General features: G+C 40.2%; 1 protein-coding gene across 1 annotated transcript in view; it reads left to right on the top strand.

Annotated features, from left to right (window-relative positions):
- ZMAT4 (zinc finger matrin-type 4) overlaps window positions 1-18859 on the top strand; it is a 73989-nt gene extending 55130 nt beyond the window's left edge. Inside the window, exons 5-6 of the mRNA XM_015817977.2 lie at window positions 15753-15849; window positions 18790-18859. Of these exons, the coding sequence (XP_015673463.2) occupies window positions 15753-15849; window positions 18790-18859 (167 nt within the window). The remainder of the gene's footprint in view (window positions 1-15752; window positions 15850-18789) is intronic.
- Window positions 18860-20711: the final 1852 nt, after the last annotated feature.

Genomic DNA, 20711 nt, shown 5'->3' with positions numbered 1-20711 from the left:
ACCTTTTTTTATTGTAAGCAGCCCAAAGTGAGATGGGCAACTATAGAAATCGAATGAATGAATGAATGAATGAATGAATGAATGAATGAACGAACAAATGAGTGAAAACTTTTTAAAAAGGTTTTGAAAGGCTTGATGTTTGAGGAGGATGTTAAGGAGAATTTGATATTTGAGTAGGACATTTTCTGCATGGATTCAGGAAAAGAATTCTTTAGGTTCTTTTGTTGTCCTTTGCACATGTCTGCTATCTCTGCCTTTAAAAAAAAAAAAGCACAGGAGGAGTTTTCAAAAATGCAATGAAATCCTTAAAGGCAAATCCAGTGGAAACTTTGCAACATCTCTAGTCACTCAAAGGTATATCCCATCCCTGCTCGTTTTGTTCCTTTCTTCCTCGGATTAATGTAACTGCAAGCATTTTGATGCTTCGGGACGCTTTTTTTCCCCCCTGAATTAAATGTGGAAGCAGTTTGAATGGAAGCAATTTGACCTTGAGATCGCATATTTGAATCAAATAAATACCCTTTTTGAATTTGGATTTTAGAAATGAATTAGTGTTAGAAATGAATTAGGGCTAGCCTGATGTTAGAAATGAATTAGGGCTAGCTTGCATAATAAGCCCAGTAAACCCTCCTCAAATGTAGTTCCTTGTGTGAATGCATTTGCTCGGTTTTTATTGATTTGAACATTTTGTATAAATTCAGCCACCCTTTTCCTCTTCCACGTCCTGCCCTCTGTAACTTTCTCTGCTTCTCTCTCCTCATCTAACCTTCCCAAGAACTGACAACTTTATTTCTCCCGTTTCTGTAACTTTTGGGTGCATTGCAGAGAGAGATGCAGTCATGCTTAACGCCTTCATTTTTCCAGACTACCTCTGGAAGGAAGGAAGGAAGGAAGGAAGGAGAGGGGAGAGGAGCAGAATTGGATTTCTGCAGTGGGGGGAGGAGAGAGAGGCATCGATAAAGCTTAATTTAGAGGCCTTGCTGGTTATATGGGCCTGGGTACGCACTAGCAGCTCTTAACCGTGATTCTGAATTCTCTCACCTCCCAGCTTTGAAGTGCCATTACAAAGCAGCCCTGAATTTTGCTCTTCCAGCTTCGTTTCGTTCAGTTTTCTAAAAACATCTTTTCTTTGCTGTGCTTTATGCCATGAATCACTCCAAAGAATAAAGTACCTTTAGGGTGCCTCCTCTGTTCTGTCAGATCCCTTTCCCAGGCTCATCTTTTTTGTAAAGACTTTGGACCGCCCTCTAAGTTCTTGGCAATAGTGTGCCTTGGCTAAGAAGTAGATAGCCGTCCATTAAATATCAGCATCTTTTTTTTCCTTCCTGCCTACGCTTGCTTCAGTTCTTCTCCCCTCTCTTCTGCTGTTTCCTTGAGTGGCATTTAATTTCAAAGTTCTTTGAGTAGACTAGAGAATTCGTTCTTTTAAACCTTGCAGATTCTAGGGAACACTCTAACAATGCCTTCTCTTTCTTTGTTGTCTTGAATAGAATAGAATAAGAAGAACAAAGTTGGAAGGGACCTTGGAGGTCTTCTAGTTAGTAGTCCAAACCTCTGCTCGAGCAGGAGACCCTATACCATTTCAGATAAATTGCTGTCCAGTCTCTTCTTGAAAGCCTCCAGTGTTGGGGCACCCACAACTTCTGAAAGCAAGCCATTCCTCTGGTTAATTGTTCTGACAAATTTCTCAGTTCTAGGTTGTTTCTCTCCTTGATTAGTTTCCATCCATTGCTTCTTCTGTTTCCACCCATTGCGTCTTCTGTTTCCACCCATTGCGTCTCCTGCTTCCATCCATTGCGTCTCCTGCTTCCATCCATTGGTTCTTCTGTTTCCATCCATTGGTTCTTCTGTTTCCACCCATTGCTTCTTCTGCTTCCACCCATTGCTTCTTCTGCTTCCACCCATTGCTTCTTCTGCTTCCATTCATTGCTTCTTCTGCTTCCATCCATTGCTTCTTGCAACTCATTGCCTTGAGTTATTTTGAGATTAGGCGGAATAGGATGATGGCCATTTTACCCTATCTCTATCAGCTGCGAACAATCAGACTCAACACATGTAGCGTTCAAGCTACCTATTTTATTGTTCACTGCCAATAATTCAGGAATCTTCCCAGACTGACAGTTCTCACTGGGAAACACTAGATAAGGCTCAAAGACGTTGAGAGGGGAGTCAGACCTTGCCCTCTTGTGTTTACTTAGCAGTCCAATCTAATTTCCTATGTGAGTCCTCCTCCCAACTGGGATGGTTGCTCTCCAGCATTCTCAGTGTCATTCTAATAATCTCAGATGATGTTAAACTGGTTCCCAAACAGGAAGTGCGGGCTCAGTTTGGAAGGTAGATAAAAGGAGGACCCTGCTTTTGCAGGATACTGCAAGTTTATCGCAGTATCATAGGATACTGCGATAAACTTGCTCTCCAGTGCATGGAATTTGATAGGATAGCTTTTATGCTCAGAGAACCAGTTAATCCCTCCCAGGTTCTTCGCTTTCCTTTCAGGTTGTGGAAGACACAGAAAACACAATTATCTGGCTTAGATTCTCATTCTCCTATCTAATGATTGCTTTATTGATTTTGGCTATGGAAGCACTCCAGGAAATCCTGCCAATCTACCCATGTCTAGTCTGCTTCACCAATACCTGTGAAAATTGCTACCATCGCATTCCACTCCATTCCCACCCTTCCTTCTTTTTCCTACCTTTCCTTGTTCCTCTTCTGAAATCATCAGCCCATCCTGCTTAACTGCAAGGCCAGCCCTCGTCTGTACTGATCATTCAGCATTGTGGTTCGCGGGCCTGAAATGGTTCATTTACTGAGAAGTTTAGGCTGAGAGAATTAACTGGTTTTCCAGCATCTCTGCTTCAGGTAGCATTAGGCCAATGGAGACACCACATCTGTGAGCCAATGGTTCAAAGATGGAAATCTTCTACTACTACTACTACTTCTTCTTCTTCTTCTTCTTCTTCTTCTTCTTCTTCTTCTTCTTCTTCTTCTTCTTCTTCTTCTTCTTCTTCTTCTTCTTCTTCTTCTTCTTCTTCTTCTTCTTCTTCTTCTTCTTCTTCTTCTTCTTCTTCTCCTCCTTCTTCCTTCTTCCTTCTTCCTTCTTCCTTCTTTCTTTTTCTTCTTCTCCTCCTCCTCCTCCTTCTCCTCCTCCTCCTCCTCCTTCTTTCAATTCCATCCCTTTGTTTAAAGATCCATCATAAGGCTGGACTTGCTGTTCATCTTTTCATATACTTAAGGCTTTTTTTTTTTTTTAGGAAACTCATTTGAATCTTGTTTTTCCACTGGCCTCCATACTGTGAAATCTGGTCATGGATATAGTGCTAAGTAGTCAACACATTGCCTTCAATTTCATGGTGTCAGTTTTGCCTTTAATTGTCAATATCCTCTTATTTCAGACCGATATTTTTGTAATGCTCTGCCAGTCTAGTGACATGGAGACTTAGTTCCAGGAAAATACCCAATTTTAGTGAGCTGATTGACACTCCAAAAGTTTCCATGAAATAGAATAACAGAGCTAGAAGGGACCTTGGAGGTCTTCAACTCCTTGTTTAGGCCCTTGTTTAGGCAGGAAACCCTACAGCATTTCAGACAAATGATTGTCCAGTCTTTTCTTAAAAACTTCCAGAGTTGGAGCATTCACCGCTTCTGGAGGCAAGTTGTTCCATGGATTAATTGTTCTAACTGTCAGGAAGTTTCTCCTTAGTTCTAGGTTGCTTCTCTCCTTGATTAGTTTCCATCCGTTGCTTCTTGTCCTGCCTTCAGGCGCTTTGGAGAATAGCTTGACTCCCTCTTCTTTATGGAAGATATTGGAACACTGATTAATTTATCACTCCTAATCCTTCTTCTCATTAAAACTAGACATACCCAAATTCCAGTAACCGTTTTTATATGCTTTAATCCTCAGTCTCCTAATCTTTGTTGCTCTTCTCTGTATTCTTTCTAGAGTCTCAACATTGACCATGATGCAAAATAGATGTTGAGACTCTAGAAAGGGTACAGACTTTTCCCTCTATTTTATAGCCCTGGGATTTTCTGGTGATCTCCCAAACAATTATTAACAATTTTTTCTGAACCTCCTTAGCTTTTATTTTGTAACAGCTAGCTTGGCTAGGTCCTGACACTGAGTTGATGAGCATTTTGATGCTAAATCTAATAAGAGACTCTCTCCATTATCAAGCATTCGCCCAAACTTTCTCGCTAGTTTTGATCTCTCTGGCTTTAGAGCTGCCTCATCAATAGAAAGAAGAGCAAAAATGCTTGGTTCTTCACATTTCTTCCCTCCCACCTCCAATTATAGGGAGTAGAATGTTTTTATAATCCTTGCGTTGGGGTGGAGAGAGGACATTATAGAAGGGAACAGAATAAATCCTACTGAGATATAATAAATCCCCATTTAAGGGGGAATCTATTTCAAATGACTAAGGCAGCAGGAGATGGATAATCAAGTGTACCAGAGGCACAAAGTATTCCACTGACACCAACCAGAAGCTGTCGGATAGAAGTGCAGGGATATTTGAGAAGGTCTATGACAGTGGTGGCGAATCTATGGCACGGGTGCCAGAGGTGGCACTCGGGGCCCTCTCTGTGGGCACGCGCACCATCGCCACAATCCTAGGCCTTCAGCTGGGTTTTATAAAACCTTTTCACTTTAGGCTTCTGCTGCCGTGTGCAAAAAAAAAAAACTTCAATCAATTTCAACGTCTCGCGGGGGGGAAGATCTCGCCAAGTTGGAATTGATTGATTGAACTTTTTAGTCCCACCCAGTCTGCTGTTACCACAGCCACGCCCACCCAATGGGCCACACCCACCTAATGGGACACGCCCACCCGGCACCCAATGATGCGTAAGTGGGTTTTGGGTCCCAGTTTGGGCACTCGGTCTCTAAAAGGTTCGCCATCACTGGTCTATGAAGAAGAAACACACGCATCTCAACCTGACTTTGCTCTCACCGTTTGCAAGAAGCTGTGGGTCTGTGATGCAATGCAGAGGCAATATACCAAGGGGAGTTACTCCTGGAAAGATTAAATATTTGGTTGGTTGAATTGTGGAATCAAACAGCCGTGCTGCAAGTTTTGAAATCTGCCTCTCAAAGGGCTTCCTTTGAGAGAAGAAATGTTGTGGATTAGGTTAAATGTGACTCTTTTAATCCTGGAGCTCTGGAAAGAGAAATGGAGTTCCACTACCTTGTGGAACTGAGTTCAAACTTTGAGTAGTAGCTTCTTCCTTTTTTCCTTCGGGAGAAAGAGAAAGGACAGGATACCAGAGAAGAAGAAAAGATTCTCAGTCCTTTGAGATACCCCAGGGCAGGAAATAGATTTCAGAAGTTTAACTGGAACTACACGCTACTGATATAGAGGACGGTATCAGACAGATAAAAGGCTAGGTTTCTTTCTCTCTCCTATATCCTAGGGAGGGGTTTTTTAGAGATGGGGGGAACCAATCTGAGCTTCTTTCTCGTGCTTTCTCTGTTTCCCAGGTTGAAAGCATGCTTTGGCTTTTGTTATTGTTGCTGTGTGTTTTCTCCAAGATCACCTCTGTGGCTCGCTACAAAGGCACAAGAAAAAAATAGTTTGCGGGTGATTCATTTGTGTTTGAAAATGTTGTTTCCTTTTCTGGATTTGGACAGAACTGAAGAAGGGTGAATTTCAAGCAAAAATCTTCCAAATATATAGTTGTAGGTATCTACGAACAGGCTCCCTTAGGGGGCAATGGTGGGGTCTTTTTCAATACTTCTAAAATATTGTTCTCTCCATCTCATCTACTTCCTTATCAATGCTTTCTACCACTCTGAGGTTGGCTCCTGACCTGATGGATCTCAGATCATCATCTGATTTTAGTAGCTAAGTTGATTTATTTCTGATTCTAGTTTGATCTTTGGAAAGTTGAGCAAAGCAGATGTTCTCCTTTGAGGAACCATGAGAGCAAGCAAGCTTTCCTTCTTCCCACTGGTAGGAACTTGTAGGAGAAGAGCAGGCAGAGCTAGGGAAGGCGGAATTAAGTGCGTCATCAGTTTAGAGTCCTTGCGTTCCCACAAGTGCTCCAACGCCAACCCTTCCTGAATTCTGTTGACTTTTATGTGGTGCCAATTTAGTGTTGAACTTTAGTTGACTAGATTCTTGTGCACAGGCCTGAATAAATCTTCTAGGCTGCAACCTTACAAATGGTCCTGATTCTTTTTGTCTGAAAGAACACTTACTTTGCTTTGTCACCTGACTTCTGGTCTCGGGCAAATTGTTCCCTCTGACATCAATTGATCCTTAACGCTCCAGCATTCTATCTTTGGAAAGTCCTTTGTATCACAGTCATTTATGACAACTTCCTCCAACCCATTCTCTATGGCAGAGTGAGAGACAGTTTACCATTCTTTGAGCAGAGAGAGTGCTGATGATCTTTGTATTTCCGTACCGGTCAGTTGGAGCAAAAGGAGCTGAGCAGGGATTGTTTTTTTGCAATATCTGCTTTATGTTCTCCACATTTCAAAGTCAGCAGAAGCGACAACGGTTTCAGAGTTGTTTCTTTGTGAGAAGAGTGGGATGGCTGGAACAGCTGAGGATACGGAGCTGTCCAAAATAATAAAAGAGAGGAGTAGTAAAACTGCCTGAACACCAGCTCTTCATGCTAAATTATTAAATTCAGCAGGATAGCAATACTTATTTTTAAAACCTCTGGTGGGATGATTAAAAACAGCATGTTACCTCTGTCAAAGATACCATTTTCTTTTCTTCTGTTGAGTCTTTCTTCCTCGGAGAGACCAACCGACACGTTTCACCGCAATTCCGTCGTTCTGAGAATCCCCACAAGTGTTTTTGTACTTTAAATAAAGATGGGTACATAAATCTGCTTGCAATTTCTTGGAAGCCACGAACGTGATCGAGGTCCCGTTTAAACACTTTTCACCTCTTAAATTGCAATGAGAGCACAAAGCGGCCGAGATTAAAATGCTAAAACGGTGGGCTGAAAGAGAGGGATAGCAATATCACGTGTGGTATGCATGATGGAGGAGGAGATGACCAGGCTGAGCCCGAGGGAGGGGTCAAACACATCATAAGTCTTGAATTCCTTGAGGTGGGGGAAAAAATGAAACTTTGATTGTGAGTTTTACTGATTAGATAGATTTGTTGTCATCAAAATGGCTAGTTTACACTATTGTGTAAAAGTAAAAAGTTGGGGTTTGTTGTTACTGCTTTATTCTACTGCACTAGAGGGAGTCAGAAGTCAACGCCTTGAATGTCTCCTAATTCTTGCTCATTTCGTTAGTAGCTCAGATTTTGTAGAGAGCTTAAGCTTGCAATAAATCTTTATACTCACTTGAACTGCCTGAATTTCCTGATTTCCTCAGTGCATAACACATATACATGTAATGTTTGACAGAAATATTTTTTCTGGCGTGAAACTCTAACCTTGGTTGCTGCTTGGATACTGGTTAACAAAGTGTCCGCTTTTTCCAATCTGCGAAGATCTAATTAACTAAGATTGAAATGTATAGTCAGTTTCACTGCATAGTCACTGGTTTTGAGATAGGTGACTATTTAGATTGAATAAATTAATTAATTAACTCAAATCGGGGTGCAATGTCAGTGCAATGTGGTCCAAAGAAACCCACTTTAAGTGCCCCAAATGAAAGTAACAAATCATCTCCTAATCTGTCCTTTCCTCGCCCATACATTTCTATTGTTACCAATGTCACAATCAAAATTGTTGGGTTTTTTGCACTAGAATTGGACAGATGACACTTAGTCGAGGATCAATGAAAAATAATCTTACACATGTAGAAGCCAGTTATGTTTCACAGCTGAGTATACTGCTAAATATGAAGGTTTTTCTTTGCTTTGTTTTTTGTTTTTTTGGCAATTTCATCTTCGCCTTAAGATTTGCTAGAGGCTTCTAATCGTCACCACTTTCTTACAGAGAATTCAATTGTGGCAGTTATTGACTAAAGCTACGAATAACAAAACACAACTGCTATTTGTTTACATAGACATGCTGTGCCCAATTAAATAACCTTTATCACGACTTGTTTATTTAGTTATAATTTTAGATTTATAAAGGCTCCCTCATTCAGCATAATCTCCGGATGGCATATAATTAAAATCAATACAACGCCTTTAAAAAGCAGAAAAACATTAACCCTCCAAAAAAGGGAAGATTAAGTGGGGACAGTATGCCATAGCCAAGACCAGCTACACACAGATGGGCCTCAATCTATCGCAGAACAATTATTATATGCATAGGTTACTTTTTGGAGATACCAGATAAAAATATGCTGAGGGATTGAATAGTTTTCCCAATTTTTTTAAAGAGCTGAATGCAACAATTCGTGCTGTTCAGATATGTTGGGGCAACAGTTTCCAAAACTCCCATTCAGTATGTGAATTTAAGGATTTAAACATCAAGAGCAGATCCATACACTGAGCCCTGGTAGCACAGTGGTTAAAATACAATATTGCAGGCAAACTCTTCCCACAGTCAGGAGTTCGATCCTGACTGGCTCAAGGTTGACTCAACCTTTCATCCTTCTGAGGTCAGCAAAATGAGGACCCCGATTGTTGGGGGCAACATGCTGATGTTGTAAACCGTCGAGAGAGTGCTGTAAAGCACTATGGGGCAGTATATAAGTCTAAGTGCTATTTCTATTGCTATGAGTGGATCTCTTTAGGTAACGGCACATGCTTCAACACACATTCTGATGCTTTTCCCCTGAACAGTATTTTTTTCCCCTTAATTGCTATTGCTTTTAGGTGATTGTAGCTTTTTTGCGTTGCCAAGAGCAGCAGGGGAAGATCTAGACCAGTATTTCTCGAACTTGGCCACTTTCAGACATATGGGCTTCAACTCCCAGAATTCCCCAGTCACCATAAGGAAAATTCTAGGAGTTGAAGTCCATATGTCTTGAATTTGCCAAGTTTGAGAAACACTGATCTAGAAGAAAATGCACACTATTAATAGAAAGAATAATCAAGTTTGGAAATTTTCTACAGAAACTGTGAAAGTGGTCTGGAAAGGATTTGCAGCTTGACTAGATGATATTTTGATGGAGTAGTTGTGAAAACAGAAGTCAGCTTGCCAAGAGCGATAAGGACACCCCCATTTTTGCTTCCCAGAGTACAGTATGCTGCTCAATAGAAATTGATTGGTTGGTTGGCTGGTTGATTTAAAAGATTTTTAAAAGATTTGCTTTTTCATCTTAGCAAATCTGGGTGGCTCACAACAGTCAGAAAACCAATAAATAAAACAAGTAGAAAAACAGCAAAATGATAAAATAAAAACCCTACCCTGGATTTTCTTAAAAACAATAGCAAAACAGAATTAGGAAGTTGACAGAACATTAACTAAAAATAAGGAACATGCCAAGGCAGCAATTGCAGTCTTGGGCCTTGGAGCTGTTGTTACGTGGCTAATGAGCAACTGTGACTTAGAAAACTACCCTCAACATAGTAGTGTTCCATGCTATGAAAGCCACCAGAGAGATACCAGAATAGATTCCGCCCATCACATCTGAAAGCCACCAGGAGAAAACCAGCTGTCATGTCATTTGACAAGATACGTGTCCTTCCCACATTTCTGTCTTATTCAAGAGACTGAAAATGTCTCATATTTGGACTGATACAGATAACAGTAGGATTTCTACGGCAAGTAGAAATCTCTGTTTTCAGATATTTCTATTTATTGCAGAAACACACAAAGAACATTTATGCATATCTGAATATTGAACAAGTACAGCTGAAATATCTTTAAGGTTGTTTGCTTTTATTCATAATCCTATGGTATTTTCTTTCTAAAAGAATTTTGAGGGTTTTTTTTAAACATCCCAAGCTGGTTTTTTTTTAAATAAATGGTTCTCTGTCTTAATCTTACATCTCACATATTACTTCCAAATCCATTTAATCTATATATATGATTTCTACAGTTCAGAAGTGTAAGTGGGCCTTAAATAAGTCTATCCTAGATTGCATCCATGTAATTGAACTGACAGGTAGAGTAATCCTACTTACTTCTTGTGACAGTGTTGGGTTAAGACCCACTGTGGAACTAAGAAATATATTGTGACCAGGAAAAGGCCAGCCTTAGAGAGACTTTACTACTAGCAGTCAGAAGGCATGATAAAAATTCTTTAATTTCACAACATATGGACAGATTTAAGTATAGTTTCACCTGGGAAACTATGGCCATTCTAGAAGGCCAGATCCTGAAGTTGAAACTCACTTTGGCCACTTAATGAGAAGGAAGGACTCCCTGGAGAAGAGCCTGATGCTGGGAAAGATGGAGGGCAAGAGAAGAAGGAGACGACAGAGAATGAGGTGGCTGGATGGAGTCACTGAAGCAGTAGGCATGAGCTTAAATGGACTCCAGAAGATGGTAGAGGACAGGAAGGCCTGGAGGAACATTGCCCATGGAGTTGCGATGGGTCGGACATGACTTCGCAATTAATAACAACAAGACCAGGGATAGGCAACTTTGGCTCTTTTATGACTCGTAGCTGGCTCAGGAATTCTGGGAGTTGAAGTCCACGAGTCATAAAAGAGCCAAGGTTGCCTATTCCTGTCCTAGACCAAGCCAAGTCCAAAAATGCCAGGGAATTTCTAGAAGCCTGGCACTCTGTCAAATTAGCCATCAATAGACACATAGACTTAAACAATATCTACATACTATGCAAAAGAAACAATCCACAAGTCAAAAAGGGAACAAAAAGATGAAAACACCTCCTCGCCAGCAATCAGCACCCAGATGAGCGTAGATTAACTCCCAAGATTAACATCAAACCAACAATCATTGTTGATGTATCTGTGATGTGTTTTTTTTTATGATGAAAATAATAAAAAATTTATATTTGAAAAAAAAAACCAACAATCAAGAAGTAAACAATACCCCAGTCAAGCTACTAGTAAACAACCCAACCAAAGAACCTCCAAGGCCACTCCCATCAACACAGGTGGGATAGGGTAAGCACATTAGAATATAGACTGAGAGCAAATCCTATTCCTTACTAGCACTGATGATGTTACCTAGATTGGGTAATGAAACGTCCGCAAGAAAACCACCAAGCCCAGAGAGCACCAAAGACCCCACCATTCAACTCTTGAGCGACAAATATTCTCCTTTAGTCTTTACTACTTCTGAAGGTTCCAACATTCTCTAGGCATATTGGACCAAAAATGAGATTTAAGTTGCAACGTCCTCACAACTACTCCAAACATGCCCTCTGCTCATTAAGTTCCTCTCAGAGTAGAGAGCAACTGATAAGCAACACGTCACGTATTAAAGATTCATCCTAGCAGATTTTAATATAACCTGGCTAAGCAGTTTTTATGATTCCAGCCATGGTACATTTCATCTGTTTTCTCCATGTAAGGATTAAAGCCTGTTTTATGAGATTCTCTCTTTGTTATTGTATCTGATTCCTACTAAAGAGCTGGGTACGAAGAGAAGCTCAGTTACCTAGACTGCAATAAAATTAAAGACTCCAATTTAGTTTGGGTGCTTGTGGAAGAGTAACTTCCCTAGAGTTCAAGATCTAATCCTGTAGTATTACAGCAAAGCATAAAAGCTAAAGAGAGGGAAATCTACAATTCCAATTTCTCACCAGCAGTCAGATCTTACTTTTTAAATGGATTCTTGAAATTGGCGAAAATACAATTGTAGAGTTGAAAGGAGCATTTATGTCATCAATTCCAATCCCTCAGTGCAGAATCCCCAGACAGATGCATGATGAGTTTTCACTTCAACACATCCATCCTTTATCGGAGTAATTGGTTACACCGCCAAACTGCTAGGAAGCTTTTTCGAGCATTCACATGGGTTTGGCTTTCAGCCGGGCTCCAGAAACCAAGAAAAACCACTGAGGTTCTTCTGAACAGTTTATTTTATTGTTCTTCACCTACAGACAGAAATCTTGCCAAACTAAAGCAATTATTTGCATCACTACAGATATACTCAGGGAACAGTTAAGGAGGAGCCTTCTTAACTCTCTTTCTCCTAGCCAAACGATCTGAACTTCACTGTTTCTTGGTCTTCTGGAATGCAGCCCTTCCCACCCAGGAATCCAGACTGCAGTCCATCACACCTTCTTAAAACTGAAGTCCAACATTCTGTAGTTTGCAATTGGCAATCATTGCGCCTTGGATAAACCTCATTAACTACAATATAGATAGATATAGGTTTAAACTGTTGTTTAAATATAAGGAAAATCTTTCTGATTAGATGATCTTATACAGCAGTGGAACAGTCTACTTGTGAAGGTAGTAAATTCTTCATCTCTGGAGTTTTTGAAGTAGTTGGACAGCTTTCTGTTTCAGATGTGCAGGTTTTCCTGTACACTGCAGAAAGTTGAACCAAATTATTTTTGGAATCCCTTCCAATTCTGCGATTCTATATTTCTAAGTCTAGACTTTCTATGTGACATTCTTTCAGATAACTGAAGGCTTCTGTAGTATCTCCTCTGAACCGTGTGGGGAATGTTAAAATAGTTACAGGATCAGGACTTGGAGTGAGCCCTCTCTTCCAGATCCTATCTAGGCCAACACTCCCTGTGTTAATTATATACATTCAGGGAAACACAAACATGGAGAGGAGGCTATGTGTTCCCTTTCTCGGTCACTTCTGGTGAACTGGGAATCACTATGGTGGTAGGTGACTGTCAGGTTCTTGAAAAGGATAATTGCAGTATCTTATTAGTAAGATTTTTGGAGATAAAAGAGAGAGGGTTACAAGATTTTTAGCAACTGCATTCTTTTCCTTTTAAAACCAATTCATTCCCTCTCCCCCCCTCCAATGTTTTCACTTCACTTCCCCAATGGCTTTTTTTGTGAATCAATAAAGAGGCGGTTCTTTTCACAAATAGGAGTTGATCAAAACCAACACCTGAATTCAGAGTAGGCTGTGTACATTATTGTAGCCGTGCCAAAGCAAATGCAGAAGAATGAAGGAGAGAAGCTTTAGTGCTCTTGATCCACTGCCAGGTGTAGATGGATTTTTCTCTGCTCTTTTCTATGGAATAATAGTTTTTATTGAGTTTTGACATTGTCGTCTAAAAGTTTCTCATTGTTTCATCCCTTTTTCAGCAGCTAAAAGTAGTCCTGCATCCATGCAGATTTTTTGTTTGTTTGTTTGTTTCTGATTGATTTCCTCACTTGGTTAAGCTAATTCTGGGAATAAATCTATTTTGGAAGCATCACATGGCCTAGAACCCATGTTGGCTTTGGTATTCAGTAAGCCTTCATGGTATAAAGCTTCAGTGCATCTTCTTCAATCTCCTTCAGTGATTTTCTGCTGCCCTTTTTCATTCTTCAAATCTCTGATGAACTTTCCATGCCTGTCTGTGCTTTGTAGTAAGTGGAATCTTTCAACTTTGCTGTGTGGATGAAGGGCATGATTCATTGACATTATTTTTCTGGTCTTCTTTGTCCCTATGACATCTAGTTTTGCTCGAGTCCAGTCCATTATTCCAGCTGTGTATCTAATGACCGGAAGTGCCCAGATGTTAATTGCCTTGATGGTATTCCCTCTATAAAATTTAGACATTAAGATCTTCTTCATTCTCAAGAAGTATTCACTACTAATCTTCTTGACTTCAGTGTGCTTCATATTGTCAACTTGCAGCATGCCCAGATACTTATAGTGGCCTTCTTCATCCAGGCTCTTTTTCAGAGGGCATCTAAGTTACTTCAGTTATCACTATCTTTCCCCTGTGGATGGTAAAGGTTGCAGTCCAAACTCTATCGCAACATTTTAGCTGTATATATGGAGAGTCTTGAGCAGTGATTCTATTTCAGATGGTGTTTCTCCATACAACGTTAGATCGTCCAGATAAAGGAGGTGCTTTTTTATGTTGGCCTGACAGCAGTGGTCTTCAGTATTGTTGACAGAAGAATCAATGAAATGACAAACAACTGTGGTGATAGTGAGTCTCCTTGAAAGATTTCTCTCTTGATATTAACCTCTCCTAGTCTATCACCATTGATCAGCAACTGTGTCTTCCATTGCGCCATTGATCTTTGCACAAAGCAGAGTTAGACTAACTGTTCCTAGATTTGCTTCTTGTCTGGACTACCTCGCAAGACTGATACACAAACAAAGAGGTATGTCTACACAAACAAACTAGGTATGTCTAGTTTGATGAAGAGAAGGACGAGGGGGGACATGATAGCAGTGTTCCAATATCTCAGGGGTTGCCATAAAGAAGAGGGAGTCAAGCTATTTTCCAAAGCGCCTGGAGGCAGGACAAGAAGCAACGGGTGGAAACTAATCAAGGAGAGAAGCAATCTAGAACTAAGGAGAAACTTCCTGACAGTGAGAACAANTATTATTATTATTATTATTATTATTATTATTATTATTATTATTATTATTATTATTATAATATAGACAAGGACCTCAGTAGTATGGATATTGGCAGCTGCCTATTTAGGAAACAGTTTACCTATTTCTTCACTTTTCAGAAATACAGCAATGAATGCTGGCAGTCACATGTTGATAACTGTCAAGATTTACTCCTAAAATCTTCTCAGTTTCTCAACATTTGCAAAATTAAACTGGGATTGTCACCAAATTTCAGACATTTATTGCAACATATGTTAAGCTGATAATGGCTGCACAGCCATCTGTTCAGGCAATAGGGAAATATAATATAATGTTGCACACTAAGGACACAATCCAAGCATCATGAAACCCCTCAGATATCTACCGAGAGAACTGTGCATATGGTTATTCTCATTGTTTAATAATAATTTGTAGGAAACATTGGAGTTTCTTCTCAGAAGAAGCAAATGCATGGAGTATTTATGGATGATCTTAAGCCCTCTCCTTGTCCAGAGGGTTTTAGCGGAGCATCTTCAGTTTGCCATTTCTCCCCAGAAGTGTAATTCGGTTTTCAGTTAGTAATTGTTTTCTTATTAACTACCTTGTTGGTGTTCTGACATGGCTGTTTTAAAGGACTGAGCCATTATTTCTTCCACATCCTTTTTACATGCTGCAGTGAAAATTTCTATGTAGCACAATCAGAACAGTACATAATAACAGAAAGAGTGCATAGGGAAATAAGTCATTTGGAATGCAAATTTTTCTAGGCAAGGACATCATGAGTCAAAACAAAGAGAGGACAGACCACTGAGAATTAGAAAACAGCAGCAGAAGATGAGATCTTGAAGGTCATAAGAAGTTTACTTATTTATACAAAAGTAAATCTCCCCTTGTTCCCTGAAAATGAATTAGCTCACATTAATTAATCTCTCTCTCTTTCGTGCACATGCTCACATGCATACATACGCTGTGATACAGTTATGCAAAAAAAAAAAATTTCAGTTGATCTACAAGATATTATTGATGACTTACCCTAAAAATATGGCCATCCTTTTGTCAACTCAGAGATTAAGAACCAGGAGTGGAATCTCTGGCTCTAAAGATGGAGGCCTGGGAAAAGAAGAATAGACCTAGAACAGGGGTAGGCAACCTTGGCTCTTTTATGACTCGTGGCTGGCTCAGGAATTCTGGGAGTTGAAGTCCACGAGTCATAAAAGATCCAAGGTTGCCTACCCCTGACCTAGAAGCTTCCTTTGCAATTTTCAATGTCTTCTAGCTATGGAAGATGATGGTTTTCCATGAGAGTTTGGAAAATCAGACCTAGAAGGTTTCTGTGGGAGCTTCCATAAGAGAAGATGATTTCAGGGTAGCAGTAGCCTATTGGGGTAAATGCAGCTCTCAAGTCGGCTGTTTCCATAAGATGGTGCAGTTCATCTTGTTCTATATTCTGTCCACAGGTCTGAAACGGACATACACTTGCAACATCTGTAACGTCACTCTAAACTCAATAGAACAGTATCACGCACACTTGAAGGGCTCAAAACATCAGAACAAGTAAGTCTGACTCTCTGACAGCTCGGGTTGAGTGAACAAGACATAGGGACAGGATTATTTCCCCTTCCCATTATAATTAACCTGCATTTCTGGATATCGGACGCGAGCAAAATTTTAAAAATAACACACATTTAAATAAAGAGACTAGCAATGAGAAAGGAGTTTAGGTCATACTCCCCAAATGGCATGGTTTTTGCTGATGTGGTAGATTGTGTCCACAAAGAGGGAGGTGGTGTGATGGACTATAGTCAAGAGTCAATTTCCCAGGAAGGACGTGCACATTTCAAGGAGGGTGACAAGACAAGAAGCAGCACAATCCAGAGCTGGATTGGAAAAAGAGAAAGATTTGGCATAGCCACTCCCAAGAATCTCCCAGAGTTATATCTGTTAAGAGTACACTAGTATAAGTTTAGTCTGGCAAGATTCTGTCTATATGGTGTAAGTCAGGGGTCCCCAACCCCCAGTCTGCATTGTATTGGGCCGTGGCATGCCATCAACCGGTCCGCACAAACAAGCAAAGCTCCATCCGTGGGATGCAGGCAGCACACAAAACCACACACTTTCCGGTCCGTGGAAAAACCTTTCTCCACGGAACCGGTCCCTGGTGCCCAAATGGTCGGGGACCTCTGGTGTAAGCAAATAAAGAACTGAACGATCACAATGCTCTATGTTGCTCTTGGGCTAAGCCTGACAGCTGGCACATGTAAAAAGCCGTGAATGTGAAAATGCCATATATCCAGAAAGCAGAAAGAAGGACAGCAGGAGGCTGTCAAAATCAGGAGGATGGAAATCGAATGGGAGATTGTGATGCAGCATATATGCATTTATGAATTGTTGTATGTGTGAGAGGGAGATGCACAGAAAGAGAGATTAAAGTGAAGCACTTCGGCGTCTGATGAATAGCCCTTATTTTCTGGGAGCAAAAGAAGAGTTTAACTGTGTGTAAATAAACTGTCTCTATCCAGTTTGCCAATGTAAATCTGCCTCTCACCTTTGGCAATGCCTCTTATAGTCTTGTCTATTCTGTTATTCGGATCCAGCCCATAGCATATGTGCCTAAGTATGAATTTATGAAAAAGCGATACTTTCATATATATATATATATTTTAAAAATGGGTTGTATTCCCTTTTTACATCCTAAGAAATATCCCATTATAGCTAAATGATAGTGCTATGGTAGAAAAAGTCTCTCTCTAGACTTGTTTAAGGTGGGGGGAGGGTAATGGCTGTAGTGAATTCAGCTTTGTGTGAGCTGTTCAATGAAAATTAGAGTGAGGGCACTGTCCCATTTCACCCTCATTGTTTAAATGAAGCCGTGGCATGGCACACTAATGCAACTACTACACTGCTGCATCTTTCCCCCGTTGCTTTATTGAACCATTTGCATGTTTAAAAAGGTATTTAGGAGAGGGGAAGGGGTGGGGAATAAACCATTTCTTTGGGAACAAAAACCAAAACTGGCTTCTATACATAATGAGTTTCTATTTATATAGTATATATAGTATTGTATATAGTATGTTTAAATATGTGTTATGTTATGTATGTTTACACTTTGAGAGCAAGCAATTAAATTTCATTTTTAATGTGTGCCATTGTGCCCACAGTAAAAAATGACTATCTATCTATCTATCTATCTATCTATCTATCTATCTATCTATCTATCTATCTATCTATCTATCTATCATCTATCTATCCATCCATCCATCCATCCATCCATCCATCCATCCATCCATCCAGGGCTTTTTTTTGTCATAGAATGCCCAGAATGGAGTTCCGGCACCTTTTTTTGGATGGAACCTTGTAGGGTAGGCAAGGTGGGTTGTATGACGTGTGTGAGTTCCGGCACTTTTTTTCTTTTTTTTACACAAAAGCACTGTATCTATCTATTATCTATCTATCTATCTATCTATCTATCTATCTATCTATCAGAGAGAGAGAGAGAGAGAGAGAGAGAGAGAGAGAGAGAGAGAGAGAGAGAGAGAGAGAGAGAGAGAGAGAGAGAGAGAGAGAGAGAGAGAGAGAGAGAGAGAGAGAGAGAGAGAGAGAGAGAGAGAGAGAGAGAGAGAGAGAGAGAGAGAGAGAGAGAATCTATCTATCTATCTATCTATCTATCTATCTATCTATCTCACCTATGACCGATTCAGAAATCAGTCTGGAAATAAGGAACTGCAAAAGCCTCACCAGGTCTAAATTAGATTAACCCTTGTTTCTTTCTTCAGATTTACTGTCTTGTTATTTTTTCCAACCCTATGATGTGTTGGAAATAAATGAGGTAATGGGGCTTGAAACTCAGCCAGCAGGAAAGCTCTCCAAAAATAAAAATGGAACAAACTTAGTATGGGGGAAGAAGGGGGCAAAAGGAAGCCGTGAGTCTGAAATGGGCTTGATCCAGCAAAGTACTGCAAGGGGGGGGGGGGGAATCCAGGAAAAATTCTCCAGTGCATTCCTGAGGGAGAGGCACATGGACAGCAGCTCAGAATACTGGCGATTGCTCCATTCTAAGACTCTACAATATTCTGATCGTGTGACTCTGAGCGGCTCATTTTGTATTTTGTCGATCTTGTATTTCACAGTACACGCATTCTCACAAACATATATATGTGCAACATGAGGCGAGAGCAGGCACTTGCATACAGATGCAGCATATTTTGTTATTTTGAAGGAAATACAGATGCATTCTACAGTGCTGCTGGTAAAGGGGTTGGGGGAAATTCCAAAACAGAGTTCTACTTGTTTTCCCTGTGTTATTTTTCATCCAAAAATAAACTCTGTCAAAATAACAGTGTCTACTTTTCTTCGCAATTTCCTCTGCACGTCTTATTACTGTTCAAGGCCACAACCAAAATGTTTCCACTGAGGTTTTTTTTTTTAAATCGTTAATATTCTTCAGAAATGCAAATAATTTTGCTCTATACATCCTTGTACCTTTTGTTGTCAAAGACACAAAGCTTATTTTATTAAGGAGAAGCTGGCCTTCACTCTAGAGGGATTTTTAATGGAGCTAGCCTAGTTTATATTGAATTGCTGATGGCACACGTGGGCCAGGTGAACTCTTAAGATACACTCAAAACGTGTAATGATTGCAGAATAGATTGACTGGATTCAGTGGAACAAACCACTTTTGATCTGAGGCAAATGGCTAATCGAATGGAATAAATTTAAATTGCTGAATGATGCACATAGATATCTAGAGGAATGATCACACACAGGCTGTCCAAGCAAATTCCCATTTTAATACATTCAGAACACTTGTCTACTTCTAATTCATGTTTAGGAATCAACTGGAGTTTTTATATGCAGTGATTCCGTGGAGAAAGGTTTTTCTGCGGACCGGAGGGGGCGTGGTTTTGTATGCTGCCTGCATCCCGTGGATGGGGCTTTGCTTGTTTGTGCGGACTGGTTGCTGGCATGCTGTGGTCCGGTACCAGTCCACGGACTGGGGGTTGGGGGACCCCTGCCCTAGAGATCCCAATGGCTCCAACACCGATTATGTTCATGAAGCTATTAAAGACTCTCTTTTCCCAGGCTTCAGGATAGGTGAAGATGGAACCCCTGCTGGATGTGTTTTTCTAATTAGATGTTTTCTTTAGGCCCCTCATGATTTTTTTCCCCGTATTTTGTATTTTTTTTTTAACTTTTTAATTATAAGCTGCCTAGAGCCAATAGAAATTGGGCAGCCTATAAATTCTACTTATATATAAGTAAATAACAAAGTTGGGGGCCAACCGTCCATGCAATCATCAAAAAGCTCAGCTGAATGCCATCAAATTAATTAATTTGTCAGCTTTGATCTATGTTTCTTTGGAGAAAAAAAAGTATAATAATGTGAAGTCCAAGGGATAGGACTGGATGCATAGTAAAAACACCTAATTGAGAATCAGAGTCCAAGCAACCAAATATTAATTCAGCAGTAGTGTCTGTTTTTTATGGTCCAGGTTGCTGAGCATCTTTACTTGATAGTACTTCTGCAAGATTTTGATTCTTTTAGGACCAAAATCCTAATATAGAAAATGGTTGCAACGGTTGGTTCTTGGACTGATAAAAATATGGGAGACTCGTAAATAAATAACAAGTTTCTCAATTATCTTGAAGAAATTTGTCTCTTTGTCAGATTGTGGGAGGGACGGAGGAAGGAATATTTGAGGGGCTGCCACAACGAAGAAGCAAATTTCCAAAGCACCAGAAGGCAAGACAAGAAGCAATGGATGGAAACTAATCAAAGAGAGAAGCAACCTAGAACTAAAGGAGAAATTTCCTGACAGTGAGAATAATTAACCAGTAGAACAGCCTGCCACCAGAAGTTGTGGATGCTCCATTACTGAGGCTTTTAAGAAGAGAATGGACAGCCACTTATCCGGAATGATACAGGGTCTCCTACTCAATCAGGGGGTTGGACTAGAAGACCTCCAAGGTCCCTTCCAACTCTGTTATTCTGTAAAGGAAGGAAGGAAGGAAGGAAGGAAGGAAGGAAGGAAGGAAGGAAGGAAGGAAGGAAGGAAGGAAGGGAAGGGAAGGAAAGGAAAGGAAAGGAAAGGAAAGGAAAGGAAAGGAAAGGAAAGGAAAGGAAAGGAAAGGAAAGGAAGAAAATGAGAGTCTCTCCATCTTAATCGTCACAGGAATAAATTGGTTCTGAATGAGAAATAGTTACGGCTGCTGGCATTCTTGTAACCCATCCCTTTTTCCCCTCAATAACTCTTATCAAACTGAACTCTGTAAGAATCATGCTTAGAAAATTTGGGTAGCTGTTCTGTTGCTTTTTTCCTCTTAAGTTTGTGGCGTTCATTCACTCTTGTAAACTTGAAGTGCTCTATTTTCTCAGCATTAGGGATCAAAGTCACAAAGTACACATTTGTGGTAGAGGT

Source organism: Protobothrops mucrosquamatus, unplaced genomic scaffold (genome assembly GCF_001527695.2).
Source record: "Protobothrops mucrosquamatus isolate PMUCROS unplaced genomic scaffold, P.Mucros_1.0 scaffold659, whole genome shotgun sequence".
In the NCBI taxonomy this organism is placed as follows: Eukaryota; Metazoa; Chordata; class Lepidosauria; order Squamata; family Viperidae; genus Protobothrops; species Protobothrops mucrosquamatus.
Note: the sequence above shows the minus strand (reverse complement) of the source record. Positions and strands in the feature narration are given on the sequence as shown.